The sequence below is a fragment of the Gekko japonicus genome, unplaced genomic scaffold (genome assembly GCF_001447785.1).
Source record: "Gekko japonicus isolate JY-2015 unplaced genomic scaffold, Gekko_japonicus_V1.1 scaffold155, whole genome shotgun sequence".
NCBI lineage: Eukaryota > Metazoa > Chordata > Lepidosauria > Squamata > Gekkonidae > Gekko > Gekko japonicus.
Genome location: NW_015167534.1, coordinates 151,124 through 171,737, shown reverse-complemented (window position 1 = coordinate 171,737; position 20,614 = coordinate 151,124). Strand labels below are relative to the sequence as shown.

At 39.9% G+C, this 20,614-nt stretch overlaps 1 protein-coding gene across 1 annotated transcript in view; it reads left to right on the top strand.

Annotated features, from left to right (window-relative positions):
* Positions 1-19,793, top strand: part of MPDZ (multiple PDZ domain protein) — a 113,289-nt gene extending 93,496 nt beyond the window's left edge. Inside the window, exons 38-49 of the mRNA XM_015413485.1 lie at positions 923-1,068; positions 1,272-1,355; positions 1,508-1,701; positions 4,317-4,464; positions 5,584-5,670; positions 7,376-7,472; positions 8,411-8,454; positions 11,480-11,602; positions 14,044-14,148; positions 16,199-16,311; positions 17,018-17,141; positions 17,479-19,793. Coding sequence (XP_015268971.1) covers positions 923-1,068; positions 1,272-1,355; positions 1,508-1,701; positions 4,317-4,464; positions 5,584-5,670; positions 7,376-7,472; positions 8,411-8,454; positions 11,480-11,602; positions 14,044-14,148; positions 16,199-16,311; positions 17,018-17,141; positions 17,479-17,625 — 1,412 coding nt within the window. The 3' untranslated portion in view covers positions 17,626-19,793. The remainder of the gene's footprint in view (positions 1-922; positions 1,069-1,271; positions 1,356-1,507; positions 1,702-4,316; positions 4,465-5,583; positions 5,671-7,375; positions 7,473-8,410; positions 8,455-11,479; positions 11,603-14,043; positions 14,149-16,198; positions 16,312-17,017; positions 17,142-17,478) is intronic.
* The last annotated feature ends 821 nt before the right edge of the window (positions 19,794-20,614 follow it).

Genomic DNA, 20,614 nt, shown 5'->3' with positions numbered 1-20,614 from the left:
AGGGTAGCATGTATTATAAATAAAAGTATTTATACTTTTTGAATGAATTTTAGAATGCACTTCCATCTCAGTTTACCTATAAGATCAGGCCATTTTATTAAGGAAGTGTAAACCTTGGGATATCTGATTTGTTGAACTATCTAGACTACAACAGTTTCCAGGTGCTTACAGCATTGCTTATAAAACCAAAAATCATAACTTTGGGAGCTGATTCTTTCAGCCATAATAGAGCAATAGGGTTCTCTCAGATGCATTGTTTTATGCTGAAAAAGGGGAAGCAATAGGTGAAGTAAAAATGGGTCCTAATCCAGAGAAAGTTGTTCATACTTAAATGTTTTACTGAAATTAATGGAAGTTGCACTGAAAGTGTGTATGTGTGTGACGTGCTGTCAAGTTGCAGCCAACGTATGGTGACCCGGTAGAGTTTTCAAGGCAAGAGACTATCAGAGGTGGTTTGCCATTGACTTCCTCTGCATAGTGACCCTGGGATTCCTTGGTGATCTTTCATCTAAATACTAACCAGGACCAATCCTGCTTAGTTTTTAAGATCTGATGAGATCGGGCTAGCCTGGGCCATGCAGGTCAGGGCATGGAACTGAAAGTAGTCACTACTAATTTGTCCCACTGATTTCAACAGGAAAAGCTTAAATGATTTTCACTGCTACAGAGAGAAGGCAATTGCATTATGGCAAAGCAGCATAAGTGGGTTTTCTTTCTACTGTGCATACAAATGTTTCGTTATATCATTAAGCTTAGTTTTTTCCTTCCACTTTTTGCAAAACGTATCTGTGAAGTTCTTGAAATGTTTATATTTATAACTTGGTTACAGTATTTCTTTATCTTCTCAGAAGTTTGTCAAATTAGTATCACAAAGAGTGTTGTATAGTGAATTCTTTTAACTAGGCTGTTAATTTGCTTTTAGATACAAGCAGGTCCTCAACTCCAGCCACATTGGCCTCTGACCCAGCTACTTGCCCAATTATCCCAGGTTGTGAAACTACAATTGATATCTCCAAGGGACGTACAGGACTTGGCTTGAGCATCGTTGGTGGAGCTGACACTTTGCTGGTTTGTGATGATTTGATTGCATAATTGTTAGACAACACCAAACTAATCCCTGACATGAAACAAACCCTACTTAAGCTGTAATGTTAAGAACTCCTTTTTGTTAGTCTTTAAGTTGCCACTAGATTCCTGTTCTGGGATAGTTGCAACACTAAGTAAGATGTTTCATGAATATTCATTGGATTTTGTTTTTGCTTTAAATACAGGGAGCAATTATTATTCATGAAGTGTATGAAGAAGGTGCAGCATCAAAAGATGGAAGACTCTGGGCTGGTGATCAGATCTTGGAGGTATAACATTGCATATTATATTATGCATCCTTGAATTGCATGCATTCTTCTGTATTTAAAGAGGTTGGTGGAAGAGTGGGGAAGATTTAATTAAATACACGCTGTCTGTTCTCTTGAACTCATGAAAGTTTTGACATCTGATTACATTCCAGGTAAATGGAATTGACCTAAGGAATGCAACGCACGATGAAGCCATAAATGTTCTCAGACAGACACCTCAAAAAGTCCGACTAACCGTTTATAGGGACGAAGCTCAGTATAAGGAAGAAGATATGTATGATGTGCTTAGCATAGAGCTACAAAAGAAGCCAGGCAAAGGTCTTGGTTTAAGTATTGTCGGAAAAAGGTAGGTACATAGAGCTTTCAATCCTGTGGTATGACGCTGACTTAAGGTTTCTGCCAGAGGTGGAGGATATGGCTGCGTGAGACAAGAATTCTCTTCATTGGACCTGTCCATGTTAGGTTCCCAGCATTATCAAAAGCAGAAGAGTTGGATTTTGACCAAGCTTTAAACTCTGCTCACCCATAGGGAATCTAACTCGCTGCCCCATTTGTGGGCTTGGACTATGAGGAGGGAAATGTGGATCCCCTCAGTTCTTCTCCTTTGCTGTTCATTGGTTCCATTATATTTTGGGGTCCCCTGTCATTGTATTCCAATTACAACAGGGAATTTTGTGCAAAACAGAATTTCAGATTTGTAAATGCAGATGCTCTACTTCAACCTCACCCTGCTAGATGCAACCCTCTAACCTTGGTTCCAAAACCAAAGAAGAACTCCAGGGTGTCAGACCAGAGTAACCCATGATTAAAAATTGGCTTTCTCGAAAGGAAAGAGTTTTATATATTTTGTTGCCTTATCACAAAGTTCCAGTGCCATAAAACCAGCATGAAAATAAAGCCCTTCAAAACTTTAAAAATGACTTTCTGTTTTGTTCTTATGCTTTTTTAATGCAAGATGCAAAAGAAAAAAATAAACAATTTAAATCTATTTTTCTGTATTTTCTTTATTTTCTAATTTAAAATTTAAAATTTAAAAATTATTATTTGTGTTGCAGTAGACTGCACTTGCAACTTAAAAATGTAAATAAGAATTACCTGTATCAGCTTTGGTAAGATTTTTAAAGTTACTTTTTAAAATTGCTAATATTCCAGAAATATAACTCCAAATGAAATCTAGATCCTGACATTTTGAGATGCCCACCTATAAATGTTTCTGACAATATTGAACCCTCAAATCCAGAGAGAAATTCAAAAGAGGAAGATTTTGTTGCCAGTGATGCTTCGTTAATAAGCATATTTAGTAAACATCAGTAAATAGGAATGGTCCATCAAACAGGAAGAATGGGGGGGGGGGTTGTGGTCGTTCTAATAAATTAATTTTGGCATAAATTGCCACAGTACCCCTTCTCATTTTTGCTGTAAGAAATTAACATCATTACCTTTTTAGAATTTGCCACCAAACAGGGTTAACAAGAGTATAAAATGGATAGGGAAATGTTATTACATTTGGATAGGCTATAAACACTAGCTTTCTTGTTGCAAATATGCTACAAGAAAAGCTGGGACATTTTCTTTTTTATGACTAGAGAAGCAGGTCTACCGTGAAGGCTTAAGGAGTTTATTTTCAGAATTTATCACCATGCCCTTTAACACACCTTATATAAAGCTCCCTTTCTCTCCAAACCCAAACAGTGAGTAAGTATAAAATGGCAGTGATTATTACACAGTGGGATGTTATTTGCTTTTATTCAGTTACTTTGTAACCCAGCTCCATTTGGGTTTGTAAGAACTGTGTAGAATGTAGCTCCACCATTGTCAGAATGTTGTTATTTACTGCCTGCAGCAGTAATAGCAACACAGCTTGGCACCTCTCCCCTTCCCTTGTACCATTATTATTGAGTATTTTTTCAAAGTAAATGGGTTGGATCCAAAGCTGAGATCCAAGTTGAGTAAAGCTTGCAGAATGGGACTCCTATACCTCTCACTGCAACCCAGGGCTATTTTTGGGTAGGAACGCACAGGAATGGAGTTCCAGCTGGCTTCAGAGTTGGCCATGCCCACTACAGCCAAAACCTCTGCGTGCATGGCTACAGAGGGAAGGCCTGGAGAGTGGCCCCCCCTGGCGACTTGGGGGCGGGGCCCCCTGGAAGGATCAGAGATGCATTTAAATGCCTCCCCCAGCCTGTCCAAGGGCCAGCTTGCCCAGGCTCCCCGTAGCTGTGGGGTGTGGCCTAATATGCTAATAGGCTGCACTTTCAGGGGTGTGACCTAATATGCTAATACATTTCTGCTGTTGGGTGTGGCCTATTATGATAATAAGTTCCTGCTGGGCTTTTGCTACAAAAAAAGCCCTGCTGCAACCTATTACCCCCCCCCCCCAACTCTGTTCCTGGAACTTAAGAGACCTACATTAGCAGTATAGGGGTAAAGTCTACCCTAGGAATCTCCAAACATTACCTCTCCCTTCTCTGCCAACAGGGCTCTTTCCACTAGCTGGGGGAGGAGCACCTTTGGATCCAACCCAGTGTTTTTAAATGGTGAACAGAGAAGATGTTTGAAATGCTAATGGTCTGAAATGATCAATAGTGATGTATTTTTCTACACATAATTATTTGGTATGGGGTAGCAATGGAGGGAAAATTTTGTGAGATACTGCGGTTGCCTTGCTGTGGTTCCCCATCATTTTCTGACAGGCAGTGGTTTTCATACAGCTAGATGAGCATTTCCCCTCTCACTGAACCACAGCAATGCAGCCAGGGTGTGTGTACAAGAAGTTGTCCTGTTTAATAGTGCATGTGTGTGGAGGGGTACAAGACAGAGAAAAGAGTTAGAACATCATGATGCGAGCATAATTCTACTTAGATTTTTAAAAACACAAAGCAAAAACAACTCATTCTTAACCAAGTAGACATGTAATTAATATACTCACATGCCTAATATACATCAATATTATATTTGCAGAAATGATACTGGGGTGTTTGTGTCAGACATCGTCAAGGGAGGAATAGCAGACTTGGATGGAAGGTTGATGCAAGGAGACCAGATATTGATGGTGAACGGAGAAGATGTTAGAAATGCGAATCAGGAAGCAGTTGCTGCTTTGTTAAAGGTAATGGTAGAATTATCGATAAAACCCTACTGCATTAATTTGGAGATGGAACCAGACTCTCTACTGGTTGAACCTCCCCTCCCCTTGATTTATTTGAGTTCCATTACTTCAGGTCATTATAGAGACACACCAAAGCACTGCTACTGATGTTCTCTTCAATTTGAGAACATTTTGTTCTTTTGTTACATTTAACATGGGGACAACTTTTGAATTTCCCATATTGTACATTAAAAAGTGTTCATAGTATCATTGCACAACCAACAATGATTCGCTACTGTTTTTTCGTGTTCCCGCCAGCCAATGTTAGTGTTCCATTTTAAGTGGTGGGCATACATCAAATTCTGTTCCCAGCTGGGAACAGTCTTGGGATTGTGTAGGTGATACCTCTAGACAGCATGGCTGTTTGTTATATTATGAGTATAATCCTGTGCAGAGTTACGGTAGTCAAAGACTGTTGACTTCAGTGGCCTTTGAATGGAGTAACTCTTCATAGGATTGTGCTGAGAGTTGAACTGTATATATTGGAATCACTCAAAAAACAAACAACAGATGTTCCTTTCTAAGGGAGGGGCTAATGCATGAGCTCAAAATATGCAATACTGGCAGATGACAGAAGTTGGTGTTACTGTATTTTCTGAATCGGGTTTTGATAACTTATGGGGAACACCTGTGAAAATGGACTTATCAGCTGTGGCTTTTGTCACTGAAGTAAATTGATTTGTCAGATTGTCAGACATGCCCTGTCAGATGTTGTAGGTAGATAAATGCTTCTGCCATCTGAAGCACTAGGCTGAACTAGAAGTGTAATTTTTGCCATGATTTGTTTAGATGGTAGTCTGCCAATGGTTCACAGTGTAAAATTCAACTGATACAGTATTATGAACTTACTTCTGTAGAGGTCTCTTTCCATGTCCATGAGCTCAACTGGCAGACATGGAGAAAGTGAAATCAGCATTTTCCCTCTTGCTTTTAGAACTCATTCACACAGTCTACAGTATGTACAGAATTACTGGCTGATGGTTGTCTGAACCAGCTCTTAATCTTGCCATGAACTAAGAAATGCCTTTAATGATCCTAGGTTAAGGAATCTGTGTCTTATAAATAATGCCTGCTCTCTAGTGCTCATTAGGTACAGTCAGACTAGAAGTTGGAAGAATAAAGGCAGGCCCATTCCATTCGGAGAGGAGAACGTCTCAGAGCAGCCAGGTTTGTAACTGCTTGCAATGGCTTCATTTGGAACCATCACAAGCGCTATTAAATTATATAAGCGAATAAAAGGGAATTGAATTGCAGCAGCAGCGATTTTGCTACCGCCTTATCAGAGAAGAATAAAATCTACAGCCAAGAACATATAAAAACATTTGTTTCATATACCAATTTTTATATTGGGTTTATCCTAGTTTATGTTTTTTAATGGCTTGGATCCTTAAAGGTATTGTATAGTAGATGGCCATACTCACCAAAGGATAAAAGGCAATCTAGATCAACCAAAGGAATGAAAATGTTTATTGATGCTTGTGTGCACGAGTTTTGCTGTCACAACTAAACGTTTAGAGCAGGGGTGTCAAACATAAGGCCCAGGGGCCGGATCCGGCCCATCAAGGGCTCTTATGCGGCCTGCGAACAACTGATGCAAGGGAAGGAGTGCTGGGGAGGGAGTGGGCGGAGCCACACTACTGTGGCTTCAGCACAGAAGAACAACTTCGTCTGCAGCAGTCAAGCATCGTGGGAGCATCTGCACAGTGCTGCACTGCTGCCTCTCCAGTCCACCCATGCAGGTTTTCCTCTGCACCCCCCTCCCAGCCCAGGGGGCCTTGCAGTGAGGATATACCAGCTTGGAGCTTACCAGCTGCTGTTCTTTATACAGTTTCTATCTCCGGTACCTGGCATTACGTTTTGTGGCACACATGGCCTGGCCCGACAGAGTGACATTTATGTCAGATCTGGCCCTTGTAACAAATGAGTTTGACACCTCTGGTTTAGAGGATGATCCAGTTCCCGACCACATCCTTCCTACACCTTCCTGCATGGACGGTTCTGTGCATGGGGGTCTCCTGCTGCTGACCCCTCCTTTTGCAATCAGCAGTCCTCCTACATAGCGAGTTCTATGTGTAGGAGGCTGGTATTCTTAATGGGTCAACTTGTATAGGGGACTTGATCTTCCTCTTAATTTCTATATCTAGGCAAGGTAGCTGCTGAAAACTCTGATTTCGGCTGCAGTCTTAAGAACACCTTCCTTGGACAGGGGCTGCAGTCACAGACACTAAATTATCTAATTTCAACCCACTTTCAATGCACTTTCCAACTGGATTTTGCCAGTTCACGTGGTAAAATCCAGCTGGAAAGTGCATTGAAAGTGGAGTGTGTGTGACAGCAGCCTTAGTCTAATTATTTTATTTATTTAATTCCCCATTGGAGACCCAAAGCAGTGTACGTGATTCATCTCTCCTCCATATGATCCTCACAATAACCCTGTGAGATAGATTAGGCTCAGAGAATGTGACTAGCCCAAGGTCATCCAGAAAGCTTCCATGGTGTGAGTGCGGATTTGAACCTGGATCTCCCAGAGACTAATTCGATACTTGCAACCTCTACCCCACACTCACTCTTAGTGGTTCCACTGAATAAAACGGGATTTACTTCTGAGTAGACCTGCTTAGGATTGCTCTCTATGTTATGGAAAGAATTTTATTTTAAAAAGCCACTTCTTTTATTTGGTATATAATATTTTCCCACCAGTCAGCTTGCTGAGTTCTTACTCTCACTGCTGTAATACAGCAAAGACTATAACAATTTTTGAAAATGCAGGCTACTGGTTTTGCAATGCCATTTTGAGTGATTTCTGAGAATTAGATAATGTCAACATAAGCTCAAGGACTTGGAGTAATTCTCCTTTATGAAACCTTTTAAGGTCAGTGAGGGAAGTGGCAGCCTGTCCTCCTTCAGTTTCCCAGGTTCTGGATCCAACCCAGGTGAAAGTTATGAAAGCACGTTGAAGAAGAATTCATGTAAGTTTCAGTTGCTTTTTATAGCTAAAATTTGTGCCTATGTTTTGTGCTGTGCTGTTAAATTGAATACATTGGGGGTGGGGGTGGGCAAGGGATGCATGTTGTGGCTTTTCAATTGTATCATTTGAAGCATTACATGCCCAGGTCAACTTCAAACACACCAGTAAAGCTTGTAGGCCAGCAATGTAGTCCTAAGAGGAGCTGCAACTTACAAAACCTTCTAAACCCACTGAAATTCATCGGTTTAGAAGGATGTAATTCTTCTTAAGACTACACTGCAAGACACTGTGGTGAAATACAAAATGTGGAAATGTATGCAATGGCTATCCATGCCATTTCCAAGTGTTTTCTAAGCTGTCCAGGAGTTCCTGCTGCCTGCCAAAACAATCCCTTTTCATTATAAGAACCAATGTCCTTAAATAATGATAATGATAAAAAATGATAAATAACACAGAGGGCAAGGACATCATCCCGAATTTCTCAGAACCAACCTTATCCATTTTTGAAATACAATTGTCCAGATCTACAAGATCTTTAATCTGCTGTGGTGTACTCTTTTTCCAGCACTTGTTTGTTTGTTAAATTTATATCCCACCCTTCCCAGGCAACTCCCAGGCAATGTGCAACTTCATAAGGGTAGCTGTGTTCATCAATAACAGCAGAATTAAGCAGGAGTTCAGTAACACCTTAAAGTCTAACATAATTCACTATATTTGATGCCTGAAGCTGTCGCTTTTAATATAAATCCATGTTCTTAAAGTATGTCCATTTCAGTGCATCAAAGGAAGCAAGCCCTGACTCACAAAAGCTTATCCTGCAATAAAGTGCCACTGGATTCCTGTTTAATTTTGAAATTACGTAATCTTGATCTATATGAAAAATTAAGGATTGAAATGAAAAACCACACTAATACTGATTCTTCTTTCTTTTTTAAAAAGTGGCATCTGAAATACAGGGATTAAGAACGGTTGAAATAAAAAAGGTAAGTGGAGCGTTTCCAAAAATTTCCAACAGGAGACAGCTTGTTATTGGCTATTCAACAGAAGCAGGATTATATCCTAAATAATTCAGGCTAGTTTTTCATTAGAAGACTTTAATTAGAGGTTTTGTTTTATTACTACTGAAGCTAATGATTTAAAAGCACTTTGCTAGATTATTTTTCAGTTAAATATGGTAGATTTATTTACTAAGAATTGCAAAATCTGAATCCTCAAACTACATTTTTGTGATAGTTAATTTTACAAAAGTGTTCTCTTCTCTCCTCTTCAAAAAATATTAATTGGGCAAAACATCCTGCCATCCAGTTGCCCAGGAACATGCAGCTGTGAGAGAGATATGTGAGCTGGTAAACATCTTTATGGAGTAGTAAACTTTTAGGGCATTTTCAAGGTTTTTAAGACAGCGTTGCAATGTATGGATTTACAGGAATAAGGAGGTAGTTTGCATTTCTGCAGGCACCAAAGATTCAGTAGCAATTCTTTTATCTCTCAGCTGCTTTAGAGCACTTTACTGTTCTGGCTGTTGTTTAGCATCATTACATTACCATTTGATACAGAAGTGCATATTCAGCGTGCACTTCTGTATCTCACACACACACACGCTTCATTGGAACTGGGAAATTGTTAGTTGACATATAATTGTGAGAAAGCTCTGCTTTGTGTGTGTTTTTCTTTTCATTTTTAAACTTTCCATACCCGCATTAATGAAACCTTTTCACTTAACAGATGATTGCCTATAGGCTCATATTTTGCTGTGTCAGATGCATGATTCATTACCCAGACTCAAGGCTCATGCTCAATATAATTTTCGTAGCTATGAACTAAATGAAATTGGAAGAGTTGGAATGTACTCTCTGTCTCATCGATGCCAGACCCTTCCCTAAAATTGAATACCCTAAACTAAAAGCACTTCCAGTGGGCACCTGCCCAGCCTTCAGGTTGTCCCAGGAATGAGATTTCCAATGCAGTCCTAGGCAGTTACACCCTTCTTGGTCCACTAAAGCCAGTTGACTTTGAGGGGCATAATTATGTTTAGGACTGCACTGTTCATGGCCTCATTAGGTAATCTGGATTGCTGGTCTTGCTAGGAAGATTCTCACATATAGACTCTCAGTGTGCTTTCCTGTAATTTAAACTCTTGTCCTCTCTTCCAATGCTTAGTGGATAGGACAAGAAGCAGCAATCGTTTTCTGACATAATAAAGACTGGCAAGTGTATCCTGTTCCTACTTATTTTCTTCACCTGATATTTAGGACTGATATTACTGGCTTGACATTCAGAAAGTTTGGTTATGTAGCTTACTTTAAGTTTGTTATGTGAGTTACTGAAGTTTATTACGTCATTATGCCAGCTAGATTCGAGTCCAGTAGCACCTTAGAGACCAACAAAATTTTCAGGGTGTAAGGTTTCGAGAGTCAAATCTCCCTTTGTCAGATACCACTTGGTAGCTTATACCCTTAAAATCTTGTTAGTCTCTGTACAGGGCTACTGGACTCACATATGAACATATAAAAAGCTGCATTATACTGCATCAGACCATCACTCCATCAAGGTCAATATTGTCTACTCAGACTGGCAGTAGCTCTCCAAGGTCTCAGGCAGAGGACTTTCACATCACCTACTGCCTGGTCCTTTAGCTGGAGATGCCGGGGATTGAGCCTGGGACCTTCTGCATGCCAAGCAGATGCTCTTCCACTGAGCCACAGCCCCTCCTCTATTGAACCTAGCTGTTCTACTGCCGACCAGCATGGCTGCTCTCTGAAACTATCTTCATTATTTCAGTTATATAGGTTACTTTTTCAGAGTGGTTTTTTTTAAATGTCTCTGTGACTTTTTTTATTTGTTTGAAATAATATTTTTAACAGGAGAGATATTAACTGGGAGAAATAACCTTTATTCAGTGTTTTAAATTGGTACAATGGATTGTTCAATTATTATTCTTAACAAAAGGAATGATTAATCACCTTCCCTTCCTTGTGTTCTGTGGAACACAAGTAAAACTAAACACTCGGTTTAATGCTGTAGTCTCAAATTGTTAGTGTAACAGTACACTAGAGGGAGCATGATTTTTCTTTATATAGCTCTAGCACTGTAACTTCCAGAAGGAAAAAGCATTGGGAATTGTGGCTTGCAGTGTACTGATAAGCATATTTTTATACTAGCCCTTCCTTTTTTGTTGTTGATTGGATGGACTCAAAACTTTAGGCCATTGAGAAAGAAATTGGAAACCATCTGAAACTGAAATGTGGCCCAGCTCTGGTTCCCCCCCCCCATTCATTAAGTTTTTAAAAAAAGTTTAAAGGATGTGAAGAACAGTTCATTTGCCTGACGAATTCCATAGAAATGTCAGTATTTGTATGTTTGGAATGGCTGTCTTGTAAATGGATCATATCAGGGCTTTTTTTTTTTGCTTTTTTTTTGGGAAAAAGAGGTGTTGGAACAATCAGGAGGGATATGAAGTTTTCAATCTGTATACTACATTTTTAAAAGAATTTTTGTCAAAGAGGTTCCAGAACTCCGTTCCTGTGCATTCCCCCAGAAAAATAGCCCTGGATCACATCCCTTTACATCAATGTACCAAAAAAGATGTGATATTGTTACAAATACTTTTAATACTGGTTGATGACACCACATGCCTCTCATGTGTCTCTGTGTGTATTTGCTTGTCTCAGACTGTGGGCATTTGAAGTAAGATCACTGCATCCTTTAGGTTTATGAATGAGGTTTCCCACTAAGTACAGTTGTAGTATTAAGAGCCTTAAGCCTGGTCCTAAGAACAATAGTCTTGGAAACAGTGGATGATTTTAGTATCTGTGTTATACAGAGTAATAGTAATTGAATTTTGTACACATTGAACCCTCTGGAAGAGGGACTTAGTAAGTTTGGTTTATGTCCCCAGGTTTACCAGCCAGATACTAAAATTGCTCAAATATCTCAGCATGTTTAATATTGATCAGAAAGAATATAACTTGTTTTTGGTTGTTTGCTTTCTTAAATTTGCTGTAACAGGGCCCTTCAGATTCCTTGGGAATTAGCATTGCTGGAGGAGTAGGAAGCCCTCTTGGCGATGTTCCTATCTTCATAGCAATGATGCACCCAAATGGAGTTGCAGCTCAGACACAGAAACTGAGGGTAAGTAGAGAGACTGTTAAAAATTAACAACAAAATGTTTGAACTTCAAGCGATTAGCATGGCTAGATCAACGTGTTGTTGTTGTTGTTGTTTTACCTGCATGTTAATCAAGTAACAAAATCTCCTCCTCCTCTGAGAATTCATTTATGTATGCTATTTCTGTACTGCCTTTCCTAGGCTCAGAGCAGTTTACAAATAGGGATAGGCCTGGGTACAGCATATGTTAAAGGAACAGACCTCAGTGAAGACTGCATGAAGCCCGCTGAGAGCTCCGCAGAAAAGCAATTAGGCAGAACCAGTCTGTTTTACTACTCGAATGATAAAAAAGCTGTACTTTTTAAGGGGTGACCTCTTATAGGCCAGCTTTCCTACTGTTTAGAACCATGAGGATAGGAGCAAATTCCCTCCTATTTATTTGTTTGTTTCATTTATAGCCTTCCTTCCTTTTTCTTTTTTGGTATTTTTGCATATATGTGTGTCTGTCTGTCTGTGCGCCTGTGCCTGGAAGTCATGGCAATCTCTGGTGACAGTAAACAAACAAGCACTGTATAAATAACGCAGACCATGGGGTGCACAAAGATCATGCAAAGGAAAATTATATTGTAACAAAAGCAAGACTAATAACAATAACAAGGGACCACATATATCAGTAAAGCAAGATTACATCATAAAATGTGCAAGTCCATACATAGTATACATAACACAGCAGTGACCATTTGAGAACATGTTCCACTATTGATCAGATGCCCGGCTTTATATGAGTATTAGGACTGAATTTTTCCTGTATTACTAGTCTGAAGGCTTCTGTGCTTTGTGAGTGCTGTGTGAAGGATTTTTCCTACATATACATGATTGAGGTCTTCTGTACATTATCAGTACTTTTATGCGGTAGTTTTGAAGAAGAACCCTCGAAACGAAGATCAAAATCCGGAGTCTTCGTCAACTACTTGTGAAACTACTTGTGAACTTATGTATATTATGTATGTACTTGCACATTTTATGATGTAATCTTGCTTTAGTGATATATGTGGTCCCTTGTTATTGTTATTAGTCTTGCTTTTGCTACAATATAATTTTCCTTTGCATGACCTTTGGGCACTCCATGGTCTGCGTTATTTATACAGTGCTTGTTTGTTTACAATCTCTGGTGACCCCTACTAGGGCATGGAGGATGTTCAGAGAAGTGGCTTGGTAGTCTGCCTCAGCCCTGGTATTCTTTGGAGGTCTCCCATCCAAATACTTGCCAGGGTCGGTCCTGCTTAGCTTCTGAGATCTGATGAGATCGGTCTTGCCTGGGCTATCCAGGGCAGGGCTATAGCCTTCCTTTCTTGATGAGACCAAGGCACATTGCAAAAAAAATAATTCAATCAGGCAGCATAAGACATCCAATAAAAATTACAGTAAGTCTAGGATTATAGAATTGGAGACCAATGCAATAAAAAAAAACAAATGGTGTAAGGCCTGACATGCCATATTGCAGAAAATGGATTGCAAAGGTAGAAGACAATAAAAGCAAGTCGACACATACAATAAATATTGCAATAGCTACAATCATATTTCTTTATAAAAGCATCTTCCTGAGCTGGTCCATTATACTACAATTCTGATTCATTTATAAGAATGTCCTTCTGAATCATTCAGTTTTACATATTTTGTGAAATGATGGAAGCATGGTGACCTTCTTACCTGCAATTCTCATAAGCGGCAAAGGTTGGAGGATGCTTGAAAGATTCCTCTACGTTTGTATTTTCCCATGTCCCCAGTAGAAATCCCAGAGGGGTTTAGTAAAACAAAATAGAAAATCTGGTGGCAACTGAAAATGTTGGCAGATGTATAATCTTGAACACGGGGGGGGGGGAATAGTAAATTGGTCAAAAAACATTTTTGTTTCATCACCTTTTAATCTTATTGTATACATTTTTGTCTCTTTCTGTATATACATTTTTGCCAGCTAAGGATACACTTCATACATCCGATGAGGTGGGCTCTGGTCCATGAAAGCTTATGCCATTATAAAAATGAGAGTCTATAAGAGATCGTAAGACCATTTTGTTTCCCAAGGAAAAACAAAGTGGCCAGTCTATTATGGGTAACATCTTCTTTTCAGATAGAGGAAAGAGTCGCTACCCAGTTCCTCAGCAGAAAGCACAGGCAAGATCTTCCATGGTAGAAGGAACAAGGGAAGAGCAAGCTTTGAGACTTTTTTGGTGATGGTATAGCCACAGCAGTGCTGTCATCACAGTTTATTCAGTGCAGGGAAATGTGAGCTAGAATTTTTCTGCTGCTATAAATGAAGCTGTGGTGCTTTACCTGTGCTAAAGAAGTAGTTTGAATTCTGCATCGTAATACAGACAAGAAATAAAAGTCCTCCTTCACTAATGTCCTTGAAGTGTTACCTAGTAATACTGATATTTTATTTCTCCTGCTTGTTGATATTCCAGGTCGGGGACAGGATTGTTAGCATTTCTGGAACATCCACAGAAGGCATGACACATTCCCAGGCTGTCAGCTTGCTAAAAAATGCTTTGGGCACTATTGAAATACAGGTAAAATAGAAGGTTTTGCCTACGGTACTTCTCAGAACTTTGATTCCTGCTTTGTTTTCAAGACTGGAGACCTACTAATGTTGGAGAAGATTTTAATTTTATCGGCTGCAGTCTACACATACAAGGACACATACATTAACAACTGGATGCTTATAATCAACCTGTCTCTGGAAGTAGCTTTGGGCTGCAGTTGCAGGCAGCCATATTCATGATGGGGAGAACACCACTGGAGTTATTTTGAAAGTGTTTATAGCAGTTGGTCATCTGGTCTTTTTAAAATGTATGTCTATTCTGCTGTGTGATCAGTTGCATTAAATTTGCAAAGCCTCTGGCTGCAGAAGTGCTGCTTCCTCCCCACTTGCACATATGGCTAGGACTGCAGCCTAGGCCATTTAAATTTTGTCACACCAGCGAGTCATACTTGACACCGGCATGTAGGGAACCAGAACTGTGTAGTAATTAGAGTGTCAGGCTAGAATTTGGGAGACCCACATTCAAATTCCCACTCTGCCATGGAAGCATCCTTGGTAACCAGTCTAAGCCACTTTGGGTCTCCATTGGAGAGGAAGGTTAAACATAAAAAGCGAGTAAATAAATATCATGAATCTTCACATGCATTCTGCCCGAAAGTTGGAAATGGTTTCCACTGCCACCCAGAGGTCCTAAAGGAATCAGACATTCTGAAAACCGGGGGTACAAGCAGAGGCTTTACAGATGTGACCCATTTTCTTCATAGTCATCTCCTTAGTGGTTAGCCTTTGTATAACATACAGAGCAATCAAAGTAAAGGTAAACGTTTCCCTTGCGTGAAAGACAGTCGAATCCGACTCTGGGGGGCGGTGCTCATCGTTTCCAAGGTGAAGAGCCAGCGCTGTCCGAAGACCTTCGTGGTCATGTGGCTGGCATGACTAAATGCCAAGGCACACAGAATGCTGTTATTTCCATATTTATCTACTTGCAATTTCTTGCTTTCGAACTGCTAGGTTGGCAGGAGATGGGGCCAGAGACAGGAGATCACTCTGTCATGTGGCACTCGGGTCTTGAACTGCCGAGCTACAGACTTTCTGGTCTGCAGTTCAGCTTCTTAACCTCTGAGCCACCACAGCCCTACAGAGCAATCTATTAAGGGTGAATCCAGAGGTACGTATTTTGGGTGGTGAGCCAACTGTGCAGTTGCATTCACCTGAAGGTCAACCTTCTCTTGTTAAGCTGGATAGAAAACTCATTGTGACCGGGATTGAGTCGACTCGGGGAAAATCGCGTGAAGCTGCGGGGCAAAATGGGGCCACACAGCAGCGTGTGTGAAATTGACACGTACCACCGGGCCAAAGAGAAGAGTGAGCGCGGAGCAGCACTTGTGGGAAATCACCCTCAGAATACACAAACAAATCATTATTCACCCAAACAAGAAAATAACCAGAATCAGGCTTAAGGGGAAAAGCAAAAAGGTCTAGTGGCATCTTCTAAAACTATACAGTCTATAGGTGCATTTGATGGAATGAACAAGAGAAGGCACAGATGCTTGAAGAATTTAGTTCATTAATCCATAACCTTTATATCTCCTGCTACAAAAGCCTGTTCACTTTCAGAGAAACATCCTTGCTGGTGTCTAAAGCAAGACACTATTAGTCTTGCTTGAGAGTCATAAATAATCTGGTTCGTAAAACATCACTGGTTTACTCCCCCCTCCTGTTTTATATTGTTTGCTCCATAGGGAACTAGATCTGCATTTTACATAATTTACATATGGAAGCCTGAGCCCCTGGTCGACATCTGAAGTAGGGACTTGCATCTTTTTCCTTACGCAAGCTCCACATGTATCTGAAGTTCATGCATCTCACTATAGGGAAAATGCACAGTCACCACTTTGGATGTTACAAAACACAAATGCGAGCATTGGAAACACAAGTCACTTGGCATTCCATGACCTCTTCCATCCCCCTCCTTTCTTTTTTAACGGAACTCTTGGTATTATGCTGCTGTTCTCAGCATGCTGTTTCATATGATACGCTGTTTGCTTGCTTCCTTAATATTTAAAATGAATCCACAGGTGGTAGCTGGTGGAGATGTCAGTGTCATAACTGGCCAGCAGCAAGATCCACCACCTTCTAGTCTTTCATTTGCTGGACTAACATCAAGCAATATCTTCCAGGATGATTTGGGGTGAGTACATATATCCATAGTTAGAATCTTAGGCTTGAGTCTGATGAGTTGTCATTGCTGCTAGAACCACTGTAAGATAATCTATTTGAAATCTGCACAGAACAAAATGACTCTACAACTTAGCTATAATTCTTGCACTGAGGGCTGAAAAAAGTGAGATTCATTATCAGTTCTCCCATCTCTACTGGAAAGGTGGGAGGGTGGGATTGAGACCACAGCCCTTGGAGAATTGGAGATGACCTTTTCCTTTTTACCATTTTCCAGTGAACACCCATACTCACTCACACTAGAGCAGTTAGTCATGTTGATAAGTACTTTAAATGGAAGATAACTCAAGAGAATTGTACTGGGAGTGCAGGGAAAGAAAGAAAAAAGAAAGAGCAAGATTTGCTGCACTGGGAAATATGTTTTACTTGCAGTTGTAAGTACTTACAACTTGTAGTCGGAAGGAGACCCAACCCTCCTCCACTTTAGGTTGTGGAAAAAATACATTTATATTGACTGAAGACAAAGATAGCAAAGACTGTCTGAGTTGAGCTGATTAACTGAACAAACTGTTTCAGATACATAGTGAAATTGTGATGCTTGAGCACCCATACGCCTCAGTGTTTAAATGCCTATTTGGTATGTTAATAATTAAGTACTTTAAAATGGTTGTGCTAGACTTTGAACACATAGGAAGATCAGTTTCTTTCTTGTATTACAGACCTCCACAGTATAAAACCATCACTCTGGACCGAGGACCTGATGGGCTGGGTTTTAGTATTGTGGGAGGTTACGGAAGCCCTCATGGTGATCTGCCCATTTATGTTAAGACAGTATTTGCAAAGGTATGTGTCAGTATGGAATGATATTATTAGTATTTCATATTAGCATTTCAGATGCAGGTCTTTGACCTATTGAGAGTTCCCATCTAGGGAGACGCATCAGTAGGCTGGCTTAACATCTTAACTTTTTAATTATTGGGGCAAAAAAATCTTTTTAGAGTCAATCTGCTTTGCTTGCAGTGCGAATGTAAACAGAGTCCTGCTCTTCTAAGCCTACTGATACCTGCTTAGAGTCACATTGCTGATGACTCTTTTTTTTTACTGCTATATGAGAAGCTTCCAGTCAGGTGATCTAGCAAACCTTTTTGTGAGCCAGTATTTGGTTACTCTGTCATTGCAGGGTGCAGCAGCAGAAGATGGACGTCTGAAGAGAGGGGATCAGATCATAGCTGTCAACGGGCAGAGTCTGGAAGGGGTCACTCATGAAGAAGCTGTGGCTATTCTAAAAAGGACAAAAGGAACTGTCACACTCACTGTTCTCTCCTGATCTCTCTCTACAAAGATTTAGGGTCGGCACAATTACTCTATCCACATTCCATGTAGCAAAGGGAATGGAAATGTTTTATGTAGTGTCTCTTGCTATTTGCAGCTGGCGGGCTGTTTGACATCACGAATGAAGAAGAACAAATGATCTTATTTTTATACACAGTAGAAATATTGTCTTACCATCAAACTATACTGACTGACTTCTCTAGTGTAGAACAATGATGGGAATTTGAGCAGCAATAATAAAATTACTGTAGGAACGGAACTGAATAAAAAGAGGGAAAGCATTCAAAGGAATTTTTAGTAATATGGAAGCATAGGAAGCATATTTCTGTTTTAAAACTCTCTGTTTAAAATAATCAGCTCTGCCAGTCTTTCCATTTGGATAATTTGTAAGTATCAATTAACCACAGTGTTGACTTCCAAAAACAGACAAATCTCTCAAACATTTTTTTTTAAGTCTGATTAAATTTTGCTCCTGCTAGGAGTCATGCACCAAACACTGAAACTGAATTGACAAGCTACTTTCTGTGGCTGTTATTACTTGATAAAATGTTTAAAGTGCTAAAGAGCCACTTAAACTGGAGGAGAGCTTCAAATTTGGCTCAGTGGTGTGGGAGGATAACAGTAGGATCCACCCCCACCCCCACCTGTCTTCTGTGTCCTCAACTGACTTGACCAGTTGCTAAGGAAAATATTGGGCTGGATCCAACAATCCTTCGCAGAGCTCCATTTGGGGAATGCAATTCCCCCTGAAGTCTCTCTTGCCCCTCCAAATGCTGCCCTTGGATGCAGGGAACTACCAGGAACCACAATGGGTACAATGTGGGGATCTGCAGAAGGGGAATCAGCAAGAATTTCCCTCCCCCTGCCCTGATTCATGTGCTGGCAGAAATAGCTGTAGGATCTGACTCTGCAAGGTTTTTTTTTCTTTTTCAAAATGCATGGCTGTAGAGAAAGAAGACGGTAATGTGATTGCATTTAATTCCAGAATGCTAATATAAAGGCAATGGTACCAAAGCACCTGTTCACGCTATTATTTGACAACCCTGAGAAAGCAAGCATACAGTCTATTTCTCTTCAAACAGAGAACTGAAGGTTTTTCAGGACCTTTGATACGTGTCTTTTCCAATTCTAAATCCTGTTGTCTACGATCCTTTAGCTGGAAATAGCAGGTATTGAAACTGAGGCCATCTTCAGGCAGGATGTATGTGTGCAAAAGTCTACTGTAGTTACAGCATGCCTGCACAAAAACCCTTGTGTTTTTTCGAGACAAATGTCAAAGACAACCAAATTGCCACAACTAACTAAGGGGAGCAGGAAAACCACTAGGGCACAGCCAGGCTGAGGTTTCAGAGATTCAGATGGCTATCTGTCTGTGCCTGCTGGGTTTTTGTTTTGTTTTTAATCTGTGGTATATATGAATATACTGTAATTAGCTGGTGAGGCAGCACCTTAGTCTAAGTTCTGTTCCCAATCACTGGTCCACTTGGAAATGTATTTATAAGCTTTCTTGGAATTACTCTGGACAAATACTAGAAAGCCTCTTGTTGCAGTCATTGCCCCAATTGGGGTTGTTTTTCATTTTGTAGTTTAGTGTCATGTATGTCCAGTTATGAGTAAACCAACCCAGTGAATAAGACGTGTCCATCCAATGAGTATAACTAGGATCTTGAAGGCAATGAAGGAACAAAGCAGTCTTATACCTATTATAGTCTAACACACAAAGCAGTCTTATACCTGGTTAGTCCATTTGTCTACTCTCTGTGGTACTGGCTGACTTCTCCACATGTATCATTCAGGTAATGGCAAGAACACTCCATTACAAGCCTTACTGAAGACAAATAAAGCTGCTTCAGAGTGAGGGCAATGCCAAGCCAAGAAGTACTGCTCTCACTTAGAACTAGCTTTGTTTAGCCTCCATGACACAGAAATTTGAGTGCTTTGTGGTTCCGTCATTATTACTAGGAAGCACTGTTGTTGTTTTTAAAAATGAGCCCAACCCACAAAAGAAAAGGTTTGGGGATCTTGCAGAACCTGTCCCCTAGCCTCTTTTTCCTTGGTAAAAATATTTCCTAAAGAACATTTGGTTAAGAATTCCATAAGCAAAAGGAACTTTTCCAAGATGAAGTATGAAATCTAACCAATATGTTAGTTTTTGCAAATTCTGATTTTTGGATTTTATGCCTGAAGCGCAGTGGTTTATTTTTAATTTGTTGAAGGAAGTTGAAATCCTTTCAAGTAAAAAAAAAAAATAGATGATGGCTTAGAAAGATGGCTTCATTATGAAATATTCAGGATAGACATTTAATGGTTGCTGCTCAATTTTTTTTTTTTAAGTTAGAAGAATGTGAAACACAGCTTTCCTTCAGATCGAGACCCAAATAGAGTAAGGATTTTCTTTAGGTGTTCTAGAAAGGTATTCCAGTACATATATGCTAATTAGAGAAAAAGTTCTTGGTATCATAATTACTATCACATGCTACTTGGGTAAAGTACAATAACTGGAAAAATCAGTGTTTGAATTATGTTGTTGTCTGCACTTACAGCTTGAAGTGTGATATATCCTCATTAGAGTATGTGCAGGCACTTGAGATACTCTATATTTGTTAACAGATGTAGTGTACAGATATTTTATTACTGCCTTCATGTCTCATGCAAATATAGTTCAATAAATGTGAAGCTATTGGTGGTGACAAGATGAAATGTTCAGTGTTGTTATGGTTTTGCAGAGTCGTTCATCCCATCTGCAAAGTGGGCCAATAACGCCAGTGTTCTCCACTGCAGTTTACTGCTAACTATGTTAATCTCATATTGCACAAAACATAAAGATCAACAATAAAAAATTTTTCAAATACATTAGTAGCAGAAGACTAGCCAGGGAGGTAGTAGGGCCATTGGATGACCACGGAAAAAAGGATTACCAAAGGATGGTAGAGAAATGGCAGAGAAGCTAAATGCATATTTTGCCTCTTTCTTCACTGTGGAAG